This window comes from Bidens hawaiensis, unplaced genomic scaffold, assembly GCF_021521415.1.
Source record: "Bidens hawaiensis isolate Kalapana, Puna unplaced genomic scaffold, B.hawaiensis_p1.1 tig00020893_1, whole genome shotgun sequence".
NCBI classification, from domain to species: Eukaryota; Viridiplantae; Streptophyta; class Magnoliopsida; order Asterales; family Asteraceae; genus Bidens; species Bidens hawaiensis.
The window spans coordinates 153,462-174,731 of NW_027493218.1; the positions used below are offsets into that span (position 1 = coordinate 153,462).

A 21,270-nucleotide genomic window follows, 5' to 3' on the forward strand; every position below is an offset into this window, starting at 1 on the left:
GACAAGATCAAGGCAACAATATCCTCAATGATTTGTGAAAGGATCTAAAAACACAAGCAATTAATTCAAAATCATTGATAATATTCATATATATATGCTCATAATAAAAACCATCCAACACTATGTTACTAAGTGTCTATAAGTCTTTCATCATCATCATTCACATCACCATCCTTAAAGGACACACTAGATAAAAACTACGCGAAAGTTAGAATCAACATGATCTCATCAAACAGAAGAACCACGATCGACGCTACCAATTTCCTTAGTGTCTTTGCTGAAAAGCGTCCGAGTCACTTTCTTCTTCGGATCTTTGTCACCAGACTCCTTATTCTTACCAAGTTTCTTGATATCCTTCATAAAAAGGTCGAACTCTCCGGTTTCCAGTGCGTCTTCAAACCGTGCCTTTAAAATGACACACTCGTCCGTACCATGACCAAAATCCTCATGGTATTCACAGTACTCGTTGGGGTCATACCAACAATCGTCGGTATCAATGCACCCGTTGGGGTTATGCCTCACCTTTTTTGTCGGGCGGTGCGATGACTCATCAGCTGTCTTGCGTGCCTTCTTTCCCCTAACGAAGCCTTTGACTCGATTTATCATGTCTTTGAATGTTTTTGGGATGTTTTCATGTAGTTTCTCGACAAGCTCATCGTTGCGTACACCATGGACAAAACCCGAGATTTTCATCGAGTCATTGGCTCGTGGGATCTGCGAGGTTTCTTTGGTGAACCGGAACAGGAAGTCTTCAACGGTTTCAGTGTCCACTCTCTTGATATAGTGAATATCAATGGGACTTTTTGCATATACCAGACCTACATGTCAGTATGTCACAATTATCAAGAAACCAAAAAAACCGATTCGAACCCGAAAAATTTAAACCGAAAAAATCGAACCGAAACAAAAACCGATGGTTAGGTTTTATGTTTTTGTAAAAACCGAACTAACGGTTCGGTTTTGGTTTTTCATGTAATTAAAACCGAAAAAACCGAACCGAATTCCTAAATTTTTGTTTTTTATATTTTATATTAAGTAATTTATAAGAATTTAATAAATATTTAACTCAAATATTTTTGGTCAAATGTATAATAATAGTCTATAATTTTACAATTAACAAAATTATTTATACCTAAATTCACTAATTTTTGGTAACTTTTTTTTCGGCTTAAATCATGCTCAAACGGCAAAAACCGAAAAAACCGAAACCAAAAAGAAAACGAAAAACCAAAACCAAAAAAACCGAAACCGAACAGTTTCAAAAACTCCAAAAACCAAGTTTTGGTTTTTGGTTTGATTATAGCCTAAAACCGCACCGAACCGCACCACGCACACCCCTAATTATTAGTATATAATATTTTATAAACTGAATAAGATACTATAGGAGAAGATGTAATGATACCTGATAAGTCTTCTTTGCCAACAAAGTGAAAAATATTATTAATAACAGTGCAATCTTTATCTTGTTGAGCTAGAGAAAACATCTCAATAAAGTTCCTCCAACCACTGAAGTTATCAGATTTGACTGAACCAGACACCACCACATTAATTCCTTCATTCCATGGCCCAACAGAGTTTATGGTCTTGATTTTAATCTCATTAAAGTTTAATGTCTCAACAAGTTCATGTATTTGCTGCAATAAAAAAAAATTAAAAACCTAAAAATGGCAGTAAAAATAGCCAAAACCGAAAACTGAACAGTTAACCATAACCGAACAAAACCGACAGTTCTAGTTAAGTGAATATGATTAGCCAACCATTCGGTTACGGTTACGGTTAATGTGTCTTCGTTAACCGACTTTAACCGAAACCGAAACCGAACCGAACCTTGTATGTATTTTTTCCAAATTTTATACCCCTGTTTCTATCTTTTATACTTCCATTTTCTTCATCTTTTATACCTTTAATTCTAAATTCTATAACTCTACATCTTTTACAACATAGCCGAACAATTTTCAACTAGAATAAAGAAAATAAAACATAGAATGTACATTTGACAACAAATCGAACTTAACCTAAACCGACCCATAACAAGCGATTAGCCAGGCATTCATTTATTGTTATGGTTATGGTTAACCCCCATAACCGAACTGAACGGACTTTGCAGACCCCTAGAAATAATAGGAGAAATTATCAGTTGGAAATTATTATATTGCCCAACGAAAATAGAAATTATAAAAACTAAAAATAAGTAAATTAGTAAATTATTTTTTACCCAACAACAAAACATAAATAAAAAAGAAAACATTTACGCAAGTATTGTTTGGATAAACGGGTATGCATATTTCAGGGTAATCGAGCCTATTAGCAAACATGTCACATGCTCGCAAAACTTTTTAAATCTATGTTATACCATAATTCTCAACTAGGTCAAGGCTCGGCTCGTTTCAAGCTCTTTTTCTAAGGCTCGAGCTCGGCTTGTGAGTTGTTTTTTCAAGCTCGGGCTCGGCTCGTTTATTATTTATTATTTTTTATATATTTTGGAAAAAAACCTTTTAACGAGTCTAACCTCGGTTCGAGCTCGTGTAGTAACTTAAACGAGCTAAAGCTAAGCTCAAGCTCGGTTATGCAATGTGAAAGTAATGAATAGAAGTCCAACAGAGGAAAAACTTATAAATTCACAAGGCTCGTTAACAAGGCCGTCTCCAAGAATCGTGAAATATTTTTGGGCCGAAAGCGAAAAAAATAATGAGGGCCTTAAATTAGTTGAGTATTTGGATATAAACATTAAGAATAAACATCTTTTTCCAAATATATATATATATATATATATATATAATTAAAAAACGGGCCCATCGGGGTGTCGGGCCGGGGTCAGTTGACCACCCCGCACTGGTGCCCAGCTCGTTAAGGCTAGACGAGCCTAAACGAGCTTTCGATACAAGGCTCAAGTTTGGGCTCAATAACTAAAAAAATTTTATTTAAGTCACAAGCTCAGCTTTTTTATCGATCCAAGCTCAAGCAGCTCACTAGAATAAAAAACAGTGTTTTTATATTTTTTGTGTGGGTCACCTCCAAACACCTTTTTCTTCTTGATACAATTATTATTAAAATAATAATAATAATAATAATAATAATAATAACAAAATTTAATTTCACTAGGGCAAAATGAGTTGAAAATAATAATAATAATAATAATAATAATAATAATAATAATCATAATAATAATAATAATTTTACTCACAGACATAGCAGAAGCAGTAACAGTAGATTCACCGTCAACTCGAATCATAGTGCTGCAACCGCTGTAATAATGCTTCACAAACTCAGGCTGATGACGAAGCACATCATAGTATTGCTGAACAAACCTCGAACCAACCTAACAAACAAAAACATGAATTAATCAAATTAATAATCAACGCAATGTTTAATTTCGATACTAATTAAACGAACAATTAATATTAATGATAATAATAATAATAATACCTGTGAAGCGAAAGATGAGTAGGAATTGGGCATTATTATTACAGCCCGATTAAAACAAAACCCTAATTTTTGTTAAACCCTAACAATTTAATGACAGTGTGGTTACAGCTTATTATTAATATTATTATTATTATTATGAGAAAGGTGAAATGGAATGAGGTGGATGAACGTAGTACGGTGACGGTATAAATATATTTTTTTATTTCTTTAGACCACAAACTGTTTAGATTTTGTCAATGTAGTACCAAAACTTTGGAATATTTTATATTTTATTGCGGCCGTGACTTTTACCTGAAACTCAGTCCAAGAAAATACGAACTTGAATTCAGACTAACCCGACTTAAAAACTGTTGGTTCTTGGGTCTGATTTCTAGATTTTGTGTCAATCGCAAAAGTTCGAATAACTATTTGTTTAAAAACGTCATATACGTAACACTTTACGCATTCCACTTGTTTATATTTCATCTATTATGGTTGATCGACTGTTTATTGGTTGTATATCTTTTATAATAATAAACGGTAATAGAAGAATAAAATGTTGATTTACCGGGCTATGTTTGTTTATAATTTGATTATTTTCATAACTAATATGGAAGAATATATTGTTTTAGTTTTCGCGTTGTAGATTTTCTTTACCTTTTGTTTTCTTATATACCTGAAACCTGATAAACCCAACCCGAAAAAACCCGAACCCAAATAATCTGAACCCGAAAAACCATGAGAGATTTGGATTATGTTTCGGTTCTAAAATTAAAACTTTGAAACCCGAAGAACCCGACCCGAGAAACCTGGAAACCAAAATACAAACCTATAGAATGCCTATATTTTATAATCAAAATTTAAAAATATTTAAATATCACATAAAATACAAATACTATATTACATTAAATTAATGTAGAATTTACCAGTGTATTAATTGAACCAATTTAATCTACCGAATGTAATCGATCATAAGTTTGGTTTTCAATTAGGTCTTCGAACACATGAAGATGTACGTAGGTCTATAGATTTTATGGGCTGATGTAGATGATGATTGACATTGAGAAAGGTCCTTTAATTAAGAACAGATTTTTATGAATTATTATAAAATCTTATCAATATGCTTTGTTCACTTGTATCAGCATAAAATTCTACTGTGTCATGTGTGTTGTAATTACATCAATTCTGTAAGTATACATTTCTTGGATTGGAAAACATTAAATAATGAAAAACCATATGAATTTTGTCATTGAATAAAATTTCAAAGATGATTGATACACAAAATAATAATCTTTTTCTAATCATAAAATGTTAAAAAGTTGTTCATTTGATTTATATTAGAGAATCAAATAATGACACGTGTTCCGTTCTATGATCTCATTTCAACCCCATTTAAGGTTTTTCTATTTATTTCTTGTTATGATATACCGATATATCATTTTCATATTTATTTCTACCATTTTCATTCAAAATGATAGATAAGAGATATAAGACACATATACTTTCAATTTCTTGGTTTAAATTGAATTGCTACCAATACATATTTATTTATACCATTTTTATTTAAAATGATAGATAAGAGAGATAAGACGCATATACTTTTAAAACACGGTTTAAATTAAACTGATACCGATACTATATGATGCTTAAGTACAATAATTTTTTAATAATTTTCAATTAAACATTTGTTAAACAAATAGTCACACAACTGGATAACAATGAAAGAACACAAACTAATTGTGCATATTGTATTGCACTTAATTAACCATTACAAGCAAACCATAGAACCATAAAGTACTAAACATAAAACATAAATGCTCACTACTACCAACTGAAAATAACTAAAGAACACATAGACCACATAAGCTAATTTTTGTTCTCATACTAGGCTAGTGTCACATTTTCATCATCTTACTCTTCTTCGAACAACATAGTCGCAATGCCGTTCGGAGTAGGAAACTTTATCACTCCATGACAAATCGAGGCCATCGCCTGCAATGCCCCAAGGCCGAACGTCCAAAGATGACGTTGGGTGAAGCATTAGCACGAATAACCAAAAACGTCATCTCCAACGTTCGGAACCTTCCTTGGGCACCTACAGTGACAGGCAGTCGAATCTGCCCTATCGGTTTCACCATTCCTCCCAAGACTCGGGTTAATGTGCTCGAGTCTTTGGTTAGGTTCCTACGGACCACTTCATCTAGCTGATTAAAACAATGTTCGTACATGACCTCTGTGTCGGCTCCTTCGACTATATAGATCCCACGAACCAAGTGACAGGCTATTATAGCCGAAATGACAAAAGGGCCATTTTTGGACTCAAAAGGTTATTGTTTGTTTCATCCACAGTTCAACATGGTTAGATCCACTCTTAATCCTGCTAGCATTTTTGGCGCCCGTGTGGAAGAACGTCAAAACCTTTCTCCTCTTTAGATCTTTGTCACATTCATGGATCTTAATCTCCTTCTTTTCCCTAACATCTACAAGTCACGATTATTTTCCAATGTTTATGACTTTAGGATATTTTATAAATGGGACCAGCTATACACACCTTCTGAAATCTAATACTACATCATTTCAAATGATCATTTGTATAGAAATGGACGTCCGTTTTGACCAAAGAAAAGTTCGACATTCTTTAGTCAAAATGGCCATCCGGATATTGTGCAAAAAACCAACCAATATATTTCAAAATTTGATTTTTTTTGGTTTAAATAACGACCATTTTTTTGTTGACCATTTTGATCAAAAAATTTCAACACTTGACCTTTTTAATTAAAAAAAGTCCTTATTTTGGCCAAATGAACACTCCGACCAATTAAATTTCAAAGTTATTGTCATCAATGATTTTCAAAGTTTGACTTTATCGATCAAAACGGTCGTTTGATTATTTTGTGACCAACATATTATTAATTAAAAGAGGCTGATACAAGTAAAAGACACAATACCTGACAAGTCATTCTCGGTAGCAAAGTTCGAACCAACCTAACAAACATAAACCAAACGTGTTGTTAATAATAATTATACAATGTTTTCGAGATTTAACAAGCAGAAAAGCAAATACCTTAGAAGCGGAAGATGAGACCGAACTCGGCATTATCACTACCCGATTCAAAACCTTAAGCCTGTTACAATTATTAAATTGATGGTTAAAGAGGTTGATTTCATTTGCGTATATTCACATGCCATATATAGGCAGATTTACAAGTTATAAAGTGAGCAAAGTCAGGAGCTAACTTAGGAGTGAGTAATTCTATGAGTTTGACTTAACATTTGAATACGTTTGAATATGTGAATTTAAATCTAATTTCCCTCCTACCTAAAGTAATTTATTAGTCTTAAGACCAATTTATTATTTGGTATGAGTACTTTGAAAATTGGGGTAAACAACATTTTAGAAAAAAAATGTTACATGTTTAAATGATAAGGCTATATGTAGTTAGCGTCGATTTGGGCGAATTTTGGGCGCGAAGGGGCTACAACACCGCCCCCGGGCGAAATGTGGGGTGAATTGTGGGGTGGGGGGGGCGCCAAGCTTTTATCGCCGGTTGTGTTGTTTGTGGGGGGTGAATTGTTTTTTTAATATTATTATATTGTGATTGAGAGAGGGGGATATATATACATATATATATATTATATTTGTAGCCCCTACACCATTACACCCCAAAAGCAAATTCTCACCCTTTGCAGACTGGGCGCCACACGGCGCGAAACGCCCCAGCTTGTAGCTCATCCACTACACATAGCCTAATTGAGATATATAATAACAAAATAACGAAGAAACCATTTTAAAATAAGATAAATTATATAAATATTGAATTTATTTATATATTGAACCAGTCCAATGTATCAAACCGAATCGATCACACTGGTTTCAGTCAGTCTTTAAAACACTTGAAGATGTTGGTCTATAGATTTTTTTTTATGAATGTTGATGATTATTGTGAGATTGAGAGAGATTTTTTTATTTGAATTGATTTATAAGGTCACTATTATTTCTTTAAATAATAAAAAAAAGCATTTTATGAATAATTATAAAATCTTATCAATATGCCTTGTTCACTTAGAGCACCCATAACGGTTGGACTACTTCCTCCCTCACACCACTCATTCAGACGTGTCCGTTATGCCGAACCTTCCATGCTCTCTCTTTTGCAACAAGGCTTTAGGTGGGATACGGACGAGGAAAAAGAGCACCGTTGTTGGATATTAAGGGCATATGAGTACGAGTCACCATATGAAAAAAACACACAAGCGATAGACCCCAAAAACATGGAGCATAAACATATATATTCTAACACCCCGTTTTTTAAGTTTTTCAACATCATAATCGGCATCACCGTGATAAAAACTATGCAAAACTTAATCATAGAACGTATCCAAAATCATCAACCAAATAAACCATGACATCGCCATGCTTGTACACGCTTTGAGCAGCCAAACTCCATTTTCTTCAAGCTATATAACAAAGTTGACAAATTATATATCTATCACTTAACAGTACCAATGTACCAAGCACTTTTAATTATTAAATAAAGTTTTATAATACTAAAATGTTTATAAAAATATAGGATCAATTAGTCTGTTGTAATTACATCGATTAAGCATATTTAAATTTCTTAACATTTTTCAATAAAATATATGTAAAACAAATAAGTTTTTTTATTAAAAAGTGTTATATACTTGATAAATGTAGAAGTAAATTAAAATCTATGACAATCTTACCAGAAAATAAGATTTTGAAAATAATCTGTTGTATTGAAAGTTGAACACAGTATTTGTTAAAATGTTAAATGACACAAAATCTGAACTTTTGGGATTTTAACATAAAAAAATTTTACTAGTGTGTAAATTATTGAGGATGTAAAGGTTTTGGGGTTCATTCGACCGGTGTTGTTTGTTGCCCTTTGTGGCGGTTTGCCGTGTTTTATAATAATTATTGAGGATGTAAAGGTTTTGGGGTTCATTCAACTTTGTCCCTTCATTAGGGTTCTACATGAAACCGAAAAACCCCTGCGGTTTGATTTTATGTTTTCGTAAAACTCGGACAGAATTTCTAGACTTTCATTTTTTATTTTTGTTTTAAGTAATTTATAAGAATTAAATAAATATATAATTATTTAACAAAATGATTTCAACCTAAATTCATTATTTTGGGCCACACTTTTTTATTCTGGTCCAAAATTTTCAAACTCAAATAGAAAAATCGAAAACAAAACAAAACCTAAAAAACGAAGTTTCGGATTTCGGTTCGATTCAAGCACGCAACCGAGCCGTGCACAATCCTGCCATTCATGGTTCGTCGTGATACCTTGGTAGATGACTAGATTTTGTCACCGTCACCGAACGGTTCCATCTTGGGTATTTTGGGCATGGTGACTTTGTACTCTCCTTCATGGTCCTTGATCTCCTCCTCCTTAACATCTACAAGTCACAATTAATATTATCAAGTGTTTATGATCATGTTGTGATATAATTTTATAAATTCAAACAAGCGAGCGGAATATATAAGAAAAAGACGCGATACCCGATAAGTGTTTCTCCCTAACAAAATGAAATATGTCATTTGTAACAATGTAAATATTTTTATGATCTTGGTGAGAGAGCGAAAACGTCTGAACAAACTTCCTCCAGCCGCTAAAGCGGTCTGATTTTACCCAACCGGATACCAACACTATTATCCCTTCACTCCATGATTTTATAGATTTTATAGTGTTAAGTTCAATTTCATTGCAGTGTAATGACTGAACAAGAAAATGGATTTGCTGCAATAAAACAATTATAAAAAAAAATGCTGTTTCACAAAATAAACCAATATTAACATAACACGGTAAGCTACCTGTTATTAGAAATTGACTACTTTGCTAATAGTAATTAATTACATTAATAAATTGTTGTGTCAAAATGCATATTTTAAACTAGGTGAATTCCTCTTGTCATGGAATTCAGTCGACATCGGTTTGATTCATTACGGTGCTAACGCTCACCATAACGTTAGGTGGCTTTGATAACATGTATGTTTAATTGTTTATGTTTCGGTTACGTGTACATCATTGTTCACGGGTAAAGTTAAAATGCAAAGGGAGACAACAATGAAAAGTGTGAGAAAGATTTGTGTTCACATAAAAAAACCCCTCAACAAAATATTCAAAAATAATTATTAAAAAATCATAACTCAAAATATAAATAAAAACCGGAAAAAAAAACCAAAATGTTTCCCCCGTCATTCCGATTCAGAAAAAAAACGACGAAAATACACAATGCCGAAAATGAACAAACAACACAATGATAATAAAAAAAAGACACAATAGGTTGCAAAATTTTACACAATGCCGAACAAAATATAACATAATGTTGAGTAATATAACACAGTATCAATAAAAAAAGACACAATGTCAAGGAAATAAGACACAATCAATGACGAAAATAAACAGCACAATGATAAATAAAAAGACACAATGATGTTTTTTCCTCAACATTGTCTTTTTTAGAACGAGGAAAACGATTTAAACATTTTTGCGTTTTTGCATGTTTCATTTTTTTTTTATTAAATTTTGAGTTATGATTTTTTATTAAATTTTTATTATTTTTTAGGGGGTTTTTTCACCCTTCTCCATTTTTTTCTTTTGTAGAATAACTTGACTCCATTGTTTACAACCGGCGTTCGAGAAAAATTTATAACGAGACATTTAAAAAATAAGCACCCTAAATACAAATATACTCGGTTGAAACATAGATAAAAGTAAGCGTCATGCAACAATGTATTCGAAGTTATATAAAACTCACAGATACACCCGATGCGGTCACGGTAGATTCGCCATCAACTCTAATCATAGTACTAGAACTCGTGTAAAACTGGTAAAGATATGCCGGGTGTTCCCGAAGCACATCATAGTATTTTTGAACAAAGTGCAAACCAACCTAACAAAAACAAACATGTTGTAAGTTATACTAAGTTTTAGAGATTAATATTAAACGAACATAAAAACAAAAGCATATTAATATTATGCCTGTGAAACCATGATGGAAGATGAGTACAAGCTGGCCATTACAATTTACAAATCTTAATTTTGCTTGATGAAGTTTCAGAGGGTTTTAAGTTATATTAATATTATGATAGCCGTTGGATTGGATATGATGGGAGTCTTTTTGAAAGGACATTGGCTTCTGGCAGTGTTCATTGCTTTATGTAGCCATGTAGGTGTTATTTACATAGGGTTTTTGATTTTATAAATAGAACATATGTGAAAAATGAAAACATGGATGGAGGTTTTGTTTTAAAAGCACATGGGAGATTTGGAGGGTGTTCGAGCCGCATAATTGGTTGGGGCATATAAGGTTTGGGGACATAAACATTTTTATATGTATTACATATATGTGTTTTTTGTGTTAAAAATAAGGTTATTTGCTATGGTTTATGAGATAAATGCATGCTCAGAATTGGTCGATAAAAGTTTTATCTATGTACACTAGCGAATAAAAAAATTTCGTTAAGGCATACGGGCCTTTTTAATTTTGCTCGGCCGAGGTATTTAAATTCTCGTAGACGGCCGCCCTGTAAAAGCAACTTGTAGATTTTCTTTAGTATCTATTTGATTTGGTCCGTTACGGTGGTACCGGGTTTTGGCAGTTAGTGTTTCAAACAAAAGAAATATAGTTGTGGTATGCCAAAAAAGGTTCAACATTTTTTATATATTGATTGCAAACCATTAACGTTTAATGTTTTCTAGGTATGAATGCCGAAAATCTTTATTTTTCAACAACATGGTATGATTAAGAATTATGTCTAGCCATCAAAGTCCAACGACCAACCATGATATTTTTTGAACAATAAATGAGTAAGTCTGGCTATTCGGGGTAATGCAATGATAAAAGTCGATTTCATACGTCCGTAATTGCATACAAGATACAACAATGGGTGGTAAGAACACACTCTCTCTTGTTTTTAGAAAACCTGTCACCCAAAGTAATGTAAAACTTGGTTGAAATATAATTCTAACTTGGGAGATTTTGTTATCCAACCAGAATCTCACTTCCTTGTAATGTCAGTCTAGCTAGCTAAAGTTTATCTGCAAAGACCAACTAGATTACTAGAATGCTAAACAACTATTTAAAAAAAAGAAATAGAATATTTTATTAAAAACTAGTTTGAGGCCCGTGTATTACACGGGTAATTGATGAAAATTTTATACTTTAACCATTAAGTGAAATATAGTTAGCAAAAAGATCATATTTTTTTATACAGTTAAAATTTACATTAAAATTATATAAATTACATAACTAAGATCACACAAATATGTTACAAATAAGTAAAACCTTCCTTGTACACTACATTTGTGATTATATTGGTTGGTATACATTGTTTATCACAAATCAAAATCTTTAGTCCATGCATGCTTGTAACTCTTGATAAGATAACATATATGTATGCTTATAACTCTTGATATAGCCACATATAGTTGTCCGTGTGACAAATAAGATTCTTCAAGTACATACCAACCCTAACTAAATGCTATTATACCCATGAAACTAACAAAAAAAATATTCATACACATAAAATATCATACCTTTTAATCAATTAATATAATGTCATTTGGGATCATTTGCTAACCAGATTATTTGAACTTTGATGATATAGCCATTATTATAATCTTTAGAATTTGAAACTAACTGATCATGATAAATTTGGTGTTATTAATATTTTGTGTATGACAAATTTTTACTTGATTTTATATTTTACAATTAACAATTATATAATCAAGCAACATATAAAATCGGAAAATAAAATATAACAAAATGAATTTTTTTCATTTCATATTAATGGAAAAGGACAAAGACATACTAACCTTAAAGTCATGTTCAGATAAAAGTGATTATTCCGAGTTAGCAGAATATTAGAAGATTTAAATTTACATAAAGTGTAGGTAGTGGTTTTTATTTATAATAGTTGAAAGTATTAGATAATGTATGTATAAATTTTGAATACTAATCCCATGTTATTAGTTAATATCACGGGAGTTGTTGGAGTATTTAATTAATCGATATATATATTTTAAAAACATATAGAAAAAAAGCAAAGATTTCGCATTTGTTGGAAGCGTGGTAAATGACTTTTAACCAGATAATTATTTTTTTTATATTAATGTGAAAATATATGTTTCTGAAGCATTTTGGTCTGAGTTATACAATAAAATATCAAAAACTAAATATTGATTTTCTTATTGCTAAAACCCTTTATACTAACCAAAAAATCATATAAATAAATGACATATACTTCATATAGTAAATCGGTATACATAATGATTATAATTATAATATTCAACTTCAATAATTTAATGTTAAACACCAAGATATATATAATAGGTATTCTCCATGTTTGCAATATTTATACCAAACATTTCGAGAAAATTAAGAAAATGCACATTTTTCTGAGTTCAAATGCATAAGAGAAAATTTTAAATCTATATTTGAAACTAATCTTATATAAAAAATTATGCACCGTTGCTTGAATCTCAGTTTAAAAAACAATTTGTAGTTTACCATACAAATCCAAATTTCTTCGACAATGATGCACCTTTTATTTGCTTTAATTCGCAATTACCTGTGACTTTAAAATTTTATTCTAACAAACCAGCAACGTCAATTTTAATATTTTCTTATTTCACCATTAATGTTAATGAATAAATCAATTATGATTTACATATAATTAAAATAAACTTGAATTCATATATTGAAATGACTTAAAAGATAAGGACTATATATTGAAATAAATAAGTAAAAAAAAATGTAAGAATGAATATAGGATTGACAGGTGATAAAAAGAGGTAGTCTTTTATTAGAATAGATAGATGTTGTACATGTTGAGAAAAAGTAAAAGCTTGCCTACATGTGTTCGTAGTCAAAGCTTGAAGAAAAGTACTAAAAGTGAACAGTAATTTGGAGAGTACCCAAGAACTCAAAAGTTTATATTTTAGTATATATTATTTGTTATAATTTTTTAAAAACAAAACTTCAGCATGTAAGCATCACTCTATAGATGACAATTTAACCTTGTTCCTGACATGTAAAAAAACATGTAGATTTGATCTCCTATATGATGATCTTAGTGAAGTCACTTGGCAAGTAACTCAACAATATTATTGTAAATCTCAAAACCAGTGGCGGATCCAAGAATTTTTTCCAGTGGGTTCACTGTTATTTGATGCTCCAGTTTTATACGACCAGACGTTTAATATTTCAGGTCGGTTTGATGGTTCGGGTCGGGGATGGTTCAATATGGGTGTTCACGGTCCGCTTTTGACGGTTTTTATGTCAAACCGTCATCGAAAACGAAAACAAACCTTGGAAAATTAAAACTGTTACTAAGTGTTTAGTTGCACGGCTTGGGATTAACGGGCTTGTATGAAAATACAACAATATAAAATGAAGAAAAGAAAAAACTAACTTTTCAAAATAAGTACCTAACCAAATTGTAGTCTTCTGTTAATAAACCAATTTCAAGCTCTACGGGTTTTTTTCAAAATATTCATTAGATTAGGGAAAAGAAATAAGAACAAAGTGGTTGTTTTAGTTGCAGTCAAAATAAACATAAGATTGGACAAAAAAAAAGGGATCAGAGAGAGAGAGTTAGAAGCCATAATATATTTTTAAAGGTTTGCATTAAAGAAAGTAAGTTTTCAAAACAAAAATATGCCATCAAGCAGCCTCGAACCCGCGACCTGCGATTTGAAAACAAAGCTGCTTAACACTTGTCTAGTTCTTCATTGTTGTCTATGGGTTCACTCCAGCTTTTATTAATGTGTAACATCCTAAAATTTTAATGATGAATAAAGGAAGTTATGTTTAGTGATTTCGCGTAATTGATTAATGTCGGGGAAGGAGCGGGTCTTGGACTTGGATTAATTGAGATGGGTTAAATGAGAATGGGATTTCAGGGATATAAATACCCCCAAAATCCCAAAATATCTTCATTTTCCCCCACTCCCCTAAACACACACATATACACACACCAAGCACACCCAAACCGCCGCCGGCCGGGCCGAGAAAGAAGGAAGGATCGAGCGAGGTCCGGGTAAGAGAGAAAGATTAGTGGTGATACCAAGATAAACGAGATCCAAACAAGCTCAAAAGGTATGATTCTTGATCTTGGAAGTTTAAAGATCCGAGCTTTTAGTGTATAAACGACCGAAAATGGTCGGGAAGTGTAGTGGGTGGTATTGAACCTTAACAAGGGTGTTAAAATCGCCCGAAATGTTGATCAGAAACCGAAACAGCGGACATCTGGGCAACTTCGCCTTCATCTGGGCAACTTCGCCTTCAGGCGATGAACTTCGCCTGCAAGCTAAGTTCGCCTGATGAACTTCGCCTGCAACCTAAGTTCGCCTGATGACAAGTTCGCCTGAGGTTTAAGTTCGCCTGATGACAAGTTCGCCTGAGGTTTAACTTCGCCTGATGATAAGTTCGCCTGAGGTTTAACTTCGCCTAAAGCTAAGTTCGCCTGAGGTTTAACTTCGCCTAAAGCCAAGTTCGTTTAGAAAATAAATTTAAAATCTAATGAAAATGTGTTAAGACAGTTAATGGAAATAAAATTTTTCCAAGCTGACCTGGCAGCTCGACCCCAGCCAGGGGCTCTGCCCCTTGGACCCTGCTAGGGGCTGCCGCCCCTAGACCCCGCTGCCAGGGGCGCTGCCCCCGGACCCCCGTTCGTTGTGGGTAGTAATTAAGACTAGAAAGATGTTATAAGTAGTGATAGTTAAATTGATATGTATACTTGTTATACAGTCAGCCGTGCACAACTGAAGAAAGGGATTACGATCAACGGAGAACGTAACCGTGTTCAGGTGAGTTTCTAGCCCCATTTATGTGTTATGTTTTCGGGGCTGTGTGCATACTCAACATGTTTGTTAATACACTTATCCTAATAGATAAGTGTATGCCTTATGTGGATAATGTGAAATGTATTAATGATTGCTTGATGGTACGTGAACGATCTTCGGATATTGCACGTACTGTCAGGTTGTAACGCTATGTATAAGGTAAGTATGTTATGTATGTTTATGTGTATGAACATGATAGAGATAATAGAAGGAAGAAATGATAATGTATGGTTGTATGGTAACGAAGAGGGAATCGAACCCTACTAATATTCGAGAACTAGGGAACCGAACCCTACTAATATTCGAAGAAGAAGGGTACCGAGCCCTAATAATACTCGAGGAAAGAGGGTACCGAGCCCTAATAATACTCGAGGAAAGAGGGTACCGAGCCCTAATAATACTCGAGGAATGTAGGGCGTAATGCTCTTTATAACATAAGATATGAAAGTAAGTTAATACAAAATAAAGTAAGAAAGTATGAAAGTAAGAAAGTATGAATGTAGGAAAATATGAAAGTATAAAAGCATGAATGAAAGAATATAATGTTATGTGAATGGTATGATTATGTGATTATCTAGAACTCACTCAGCGTAGCTGACTTTTAGTATGCACGCAGGTGAGTAGGATGAGGCAGCTCGCTTGAGGAGACACATGGCACTGAACTAGAATCTGGCATCTGAAGACTTATGATGTTTTGATTTTAATGTTTAAATGTGAAAGACAAAGGATGTTTTGAGACAAGTTATGAAATATTGTAATGTTTTATGAAAGTTTTATATTCCGCGTAAATGTTTTAAGTAACTCTGATATTTAGAACTGTGTTTATGAGTAAATCCAACACGAAAATAGGGTTACCGGTAACGGGGCCTTACATAATGGGTTCACTATAACTTTTTTATATTGCCGCTACAGTATTTTTTCGAAACTCACTGGGTTCCCGTGAACCCGTACTTAAACATGTAGTTCCGCCCCTGCTCAAAACCACAATAATAGTATTGCTCGCCAATTAGTAATTACGACAAGTAAAGATTTTATGGGTAGTGATGACACAACCAATTTATACGGGGTGAATGCTAATTAATCCACTCTGGTCCTCTCCATTGTTTTCTGATTTAAAGTTTTTTTCGGTAGACGAATATCTAAATGGTAGTGAATTGGGATCACAAATTACACGCTTCATTCTTCTAAGTAAGTGATCATCTTCTTCAGCACAATATATAAAGATGATGTGTCTTTACAAATCTTCAATAGTTCACTATGTCGAGTTAGTGAACTTCTCCTAAACACTATGTCAATATAGTGTTTTCTCTCAACTATTGTAACTCTATGTTAAGATAGAATTTATAACCCATATACAACAATAACATTAGATATCAAGACAATGTTTCCCTTATAATCATCAATTCAATCACTAGAAAAACTCTAGCCATACTTTAAAACTTGGCACTTTTGATCCGATATACTCGTGATGTTACAATCGTATCTTGGCAATATCCAGGTCGGTTTCGGGTACGTGTATTGCCTCTAAAAAACCATACCATATGTATCGGGTTCGGGTCGGGTATAGAGCCGGATATTCTAAAACCGGGTATTTAAATACCACAATTCCGGGTATTAAAAACACCCTAATTTTGGGGGTTTTCGGGTTGTTTTCCGGGTATAGATTGAATTTTTTAAGAGTTTGCACTTTTTATGGGTATTTTTTGAATATTTTTCAGGTACTTTTCGGGTAGTTTAGGGTATCAATCGGGTATTTGAAAAACCCGATTTCGGGTATTGGAAAAACCCTGTTCAGGTACAAACCGGGTCCGGTTCGGGTACAGGTTTTGGTACTGAAATGCACCTTATCCATACCTTATGGGTAGGTCGGATACGGGTTCGGTATTAAAAACCCGGTATAACAAAAAAACCGATTCCGAGTATTTTTATCAGGTCCGGTTCCATGTTCAAGTTTTTTATCAAGTTTTTTCAGGCTTTTTGTAACACGTCTACCGGCCCAAATATCAGACCCCAGCCCAAACCTCCCGTACCCTAATAAACCATCGTCACAAAACATTTATATAAAACCCTAATCCCCAAATCACTCCGCCTCCATTAACACCATCCACCATGTCGAAACGAGGTTCAATCACACACTCAATTGATCTTCATTTCATCTAATAATCTTAATTAATTGCTCAATTAACTGTTTATGATTGTTAATCAGGTCGCGGTGGCTCCGCCGGGAACAAGTTCCGTATGTCGTTAGGTCTTCCGGTGGCTGCAACGGTGAACTGTGCTGATAACACTGGTGCTAAGAACCTGTACATCATCTCAGTCAAAGGAATCAAAGGTCGGCTTAACCGGCTTCCATCGGCTTGCGTTGGTGATATGGTTATGGCTACGGTTAAGAAAGGTAAGCCGGATCTCAGGAAGAAGGTTATGCCAGCTGTCATCGTTCGTCAGCGTAAGCCGTGGCGCCGAAAGGACGGCGTGTTTATGTACTTTGAAGGTATTAGTTAATTTTTATTTATTTATAATTATTTTTGGATATTTTTTTAGTTGTAATATGTAACATAATTCATATTATTTAGTTAGTGTTACATAACATTATAGATTAGTTTATTATTATTATTACTTTTTTTTTGATATATTTTTTAATTATATAGTTATATGTAACATAATTCGTATTATTTAGTTAGTTTTTTTATAACATTATAGATTAGTTTATTTTTATTATTATTATTATTATTATTATTATTATTGTTGTTGTTGTTGTTGTTGTTGCTATTGTTATTATTACTACCTTATTTATAGATATATTTTCTAATTATATATTTATATGCAACATAATTTATATTTTTTAGTTAGTTTTTTAATAACATTATGGATTAGTCTTTTATTATTATTATCAGTACTTTTATTAACTCTAATTTCTATTTTATAAAATTTATTATAAATAATCAGCTGTTTTAGGTTTATGAATCTGCTTGGGTGGTTTGCACCTTCAGTGTATGATAAAGATGTGCTGTAAAATTTACATTTACAAAAAATGTTATTTTGTTATGTGGTAATTTATTGAAACTTGGTCATTGTTTTTTGTTTCTTTTGCTATTGTTTCTTGTTAACTTTAACACGTTAATAAAAATCAATGAATTAGCCGATGGCAACTTCAAAGTTTGAACTGGTCTATGTTATTGTGCTGCTGTTAAATCCCGTGTTGATGGTTGTGGATGAAGGGGGGTTGAAGGTTGAGAATGAATCGGGTTCAAAGAAGACGAGTCTAGAAACTTTCTTTGCTGCGATGCAACACTTTTTCTTGTTAACTTTAACACGTTAATAAAAATCAATGAATTAGCCGATGGCAACTTCAAAGTTTGAACTGGTCTATGTTATTGTGCTGCTGTTAAATCCCGTGTTGATGGTTGTGGATGAAGGGGGGTTGAAGGTTGAGAATGAATCGGGTTCAAAGAAGACGTGTCTAGAAACTTTCTTTGCTGCGATGCAACACTTTTTCTTACTAGCTAATTTGTAAAGCTTGTTGTGTTTTCTCATTTGAGTTTGTGTGCTTGGTGTGGATACCGTAATTGTTTTATGGTTCAGTTTTACACTTTACCCCATATTGTGGATTAGCATGCCGGGGTTTGGAGATTACCTAAAAGAAAATGTGTTGCATTGTCGTATTTGGATGGGTTTAAGACTTTTTTTCAAACACTTATTCTCAACCCTCAAGTTTTCTTTATCGGCAATTATCACAACGGTAGTTGACAACACTACCATAATGAAGACAGGTGCAATCTTTGGAACGGCCGTGCGAGAATTCAACGATTTTTTTTACCTTTTTAACATTGACAAAAAACAATAAAGGGGTGAATGCTCATTTATTTCTTAAAAGATACCATTTTTTTCTGGTTTAGAATTTCCAGTTGATTTTCTGTACAATGACTATTACTTATATATACACGATGATATAACAAGTTTTAAGTTCTTCATCTTTATTTGTGCAGATAACGCTGGAGTTATCGTTAATCCGAAGGGAGAAATGAAAGGTACATCTTGTTCAACTGCTGTGTTATCCTGTCAATTTTTGGTTGTTTTTTTTTTATCAAATGAACTGTCACTTTAGTTGAATCCAAATTTTCAAGTTTTTATATAATGCTTACTGCTTGTTTAGCTGCGTATCTTGAAAGTAATTGTTTGTTATTGTATGAAAGTTTGATCTGGTCCTAAGTTTGAGCTTGCTTGTTTTCTATAGGTTCTGCAATTACTGGACCAATTGGAAAGGAATGCGCTGATTTGTGGCCTAGAATTGCAAGTGCTGCCAATGCAATTGTTTAGGAACCGGGTTGGAGTTTTGGTTACTGGTGCATCTTCTCTTTTGTGTTATTTTGACTGAATATTTGATGTTTTATTATGTTGAGAGTTTTGGTAGAAATGGAATTTCAGTGGTTGGTTATCTTATTATTATATGTTTTTGGTGCAATGAAGTTGGATTTCTGTTATTATATTATATTCAATCAAATGATACTTTTAAAACAGTAATTTGTCGTAGTCGTTAAAGACGAGCAATGGGTACAGCCCAGGACTCAAAACAGAAGTTGATTCAGTAGATAGCGTTTGCCTGTTGACATGAGATGTTGGGTCTTCAATTTACAAACAAAATTTTGATCGGTGTTGTTTTGATGCTCGATATATCAACCAAAAAAGATATGCCAAGTGAACATCCTCATGTTTTGTATAAATTGCAATATGTAAAACTACTGCCTGTTAATACCAATCTTAGGTGCTGTTTGTTTTTCAGAGGTAAAATGTCAGAAGACTGCGAAACCACATCTGCCAACATCTGTAGCAGAAGAGGTGGACCAAAACTCTGCAGTCTGCAACAAGAAGACTGTTTGTTTTTTAACATCTGCAGACTGCTAAAATTCATTTTATTTTCTGTCACAAATCTCATTGTGCTCTTAACATGATCTGTATCTGATGATACTTGTTAGTCTTATGTTAGAAATACACAAGGCTCAAGCTCGGTAACTAAACGAGCTTTGTTTGAGGCTCGGGCTCGGCTTGTTTCAAGTTTTTTATCGATTCGAGCCCGAGTAGCTCTCGAGCGGCTCTGCTCGTTTGCAACCCCCACCCCTATTTAGGGCAGAATATCAAGCTACCAAGATTATTACATCATCATAAAACATAACCCAAATATAAAGAATTTCATTAAAATATCAAAACATACAATTAACACAAATATAAAGAATTTCGCTTAAGCCGTGAAGCCTCATCAATCAAGAAAAAATCAAAACATACAATTAACACAGAATTTTGGAAGAAAATGAACCTGGAATCTGAGCTGTTGCTATTGAGACCAAGAATGAAGAACAAGAATGATGATGATCGATGAAATAAATGAACCTGGAATCTGGAATCTGAGCCTGGAATCTGAGCGGCCGACGGTGTGGAGGTAGCCGGCGGCAGTGGAGAGGAGTTAGGAGGAGGAGTTAGGGTTAGGTGGAGAATGATGATGATCGATGAAATAAATGGGCAGAAGAGGTTAAGAAGTTATAATACCATCACCTCTGGGAGAAGAGGGCGCGCAGACGTTTTTTAATGAAACGTCTGCGAAAAAACAAACACACTGCAGAGCCCAACGTCTGCGCGCCCTCTTCTCGGTGCAGACAAAAGAGATGGAGAAGTGCTTCTGAGGAAAAACAAACAGCACCTTAGTACCAATGTTCTTTGGTTTGAATGTTCTGCTGGTTAATACCAATCCCAGTTCCGGTGTTATTTGGTTTTAATTTGTTCTTTTCGTCACAACACATGTTTGAACCTTGCTGAATTAGTTATCGTTCTTTAAATGTTAATATGCTTTTAAGCAGCTCCTCACTAGACGTGCACAAAATTGGGTATTTTTTAAACACCGAACGGGGTAGGAACCGGTTCCGGGTATGGTCAACAAAAGTCAAATCAGGTTCGGGTAGGAACCGGTTCCGGGTATAGTCGAGTATTTGACCGGGTT

General features: G+C 33.5%; 3 protein-coding genes across 3 annotated transcripts; 1 reads left to right on the top strand and 2 right to left on the bottom strand.

The window, feature by feature from the left end:
* Window positions 1-228: 228 nt before the first annotated feature.
* On the bottom strand, window positions 229-3,476 carry LOC143562014 (uncharacterized). The gene is made up of 4 exons (XM_077049942.1): window positions 3,427-3,476; window positions 3,185-3,319; window positions 1,403-1,634; window positions 229-818 (listed from the first exon to the last, which is right to left on the bottom strand). Exons 1-4 carry the CDS (start codon window positions 3,457-3,459, stop codon window positions 229-231), a joined length of 990 nt encoding a protein of 329 aa, XP_076906057.1. The 5' UTR covers window positions 3,460-3,476.
* A 5,252-nt stretch (window positions 3,477-8,728) lies between these two features.
* LOC143562015 (putative G3BP-like protein) lies at window positions 8,729-10,454 on the bottom strand. The gene is made up of 4 exons (XM_077049943.1): window positions 10,416-10,454; window positions 10,192-10,326; window positions 8,933-9,170; window positions 8,729-8,829 (listed from the first exon to the last, which is right to left on the bottom strand). The coding sequence occupies exons 1-4, from the start codon at window positions 10,452-10,454 to the stop codon at window positions 8,729-8,731; spliced, it is 513 nt and encodes a 170-aa protein (XP_076906058.1).
* A 6,844-nt stretch (window positions 10,455-17,298) lies between these two features.
* On the top strand, window positions 17,299-19,762 carry LOC143562007 (large ribosomal subunit protein uL14). Its single transcript, XM_077049937.1, has 4 exons — window positions 17,299-17,403; window positions 17,488-17,772; window positions 19,268-19,309; window positions 19,516-19,762. The coding sequence occupies exons 1-4, from the start codon at window positions 17,391-17,393 to the stop codon at window positions 19,596-19,598; spliced, it is 423 nt and encodes a 140-aa protein (XP_076906052.1). The 5' UTR covers window positions 17,299-17,390; the 3' UTR covers window positions 19,599-19,762.
* Window positions 19,763-21,270: the final 1,508 nt, after the last annotated feature.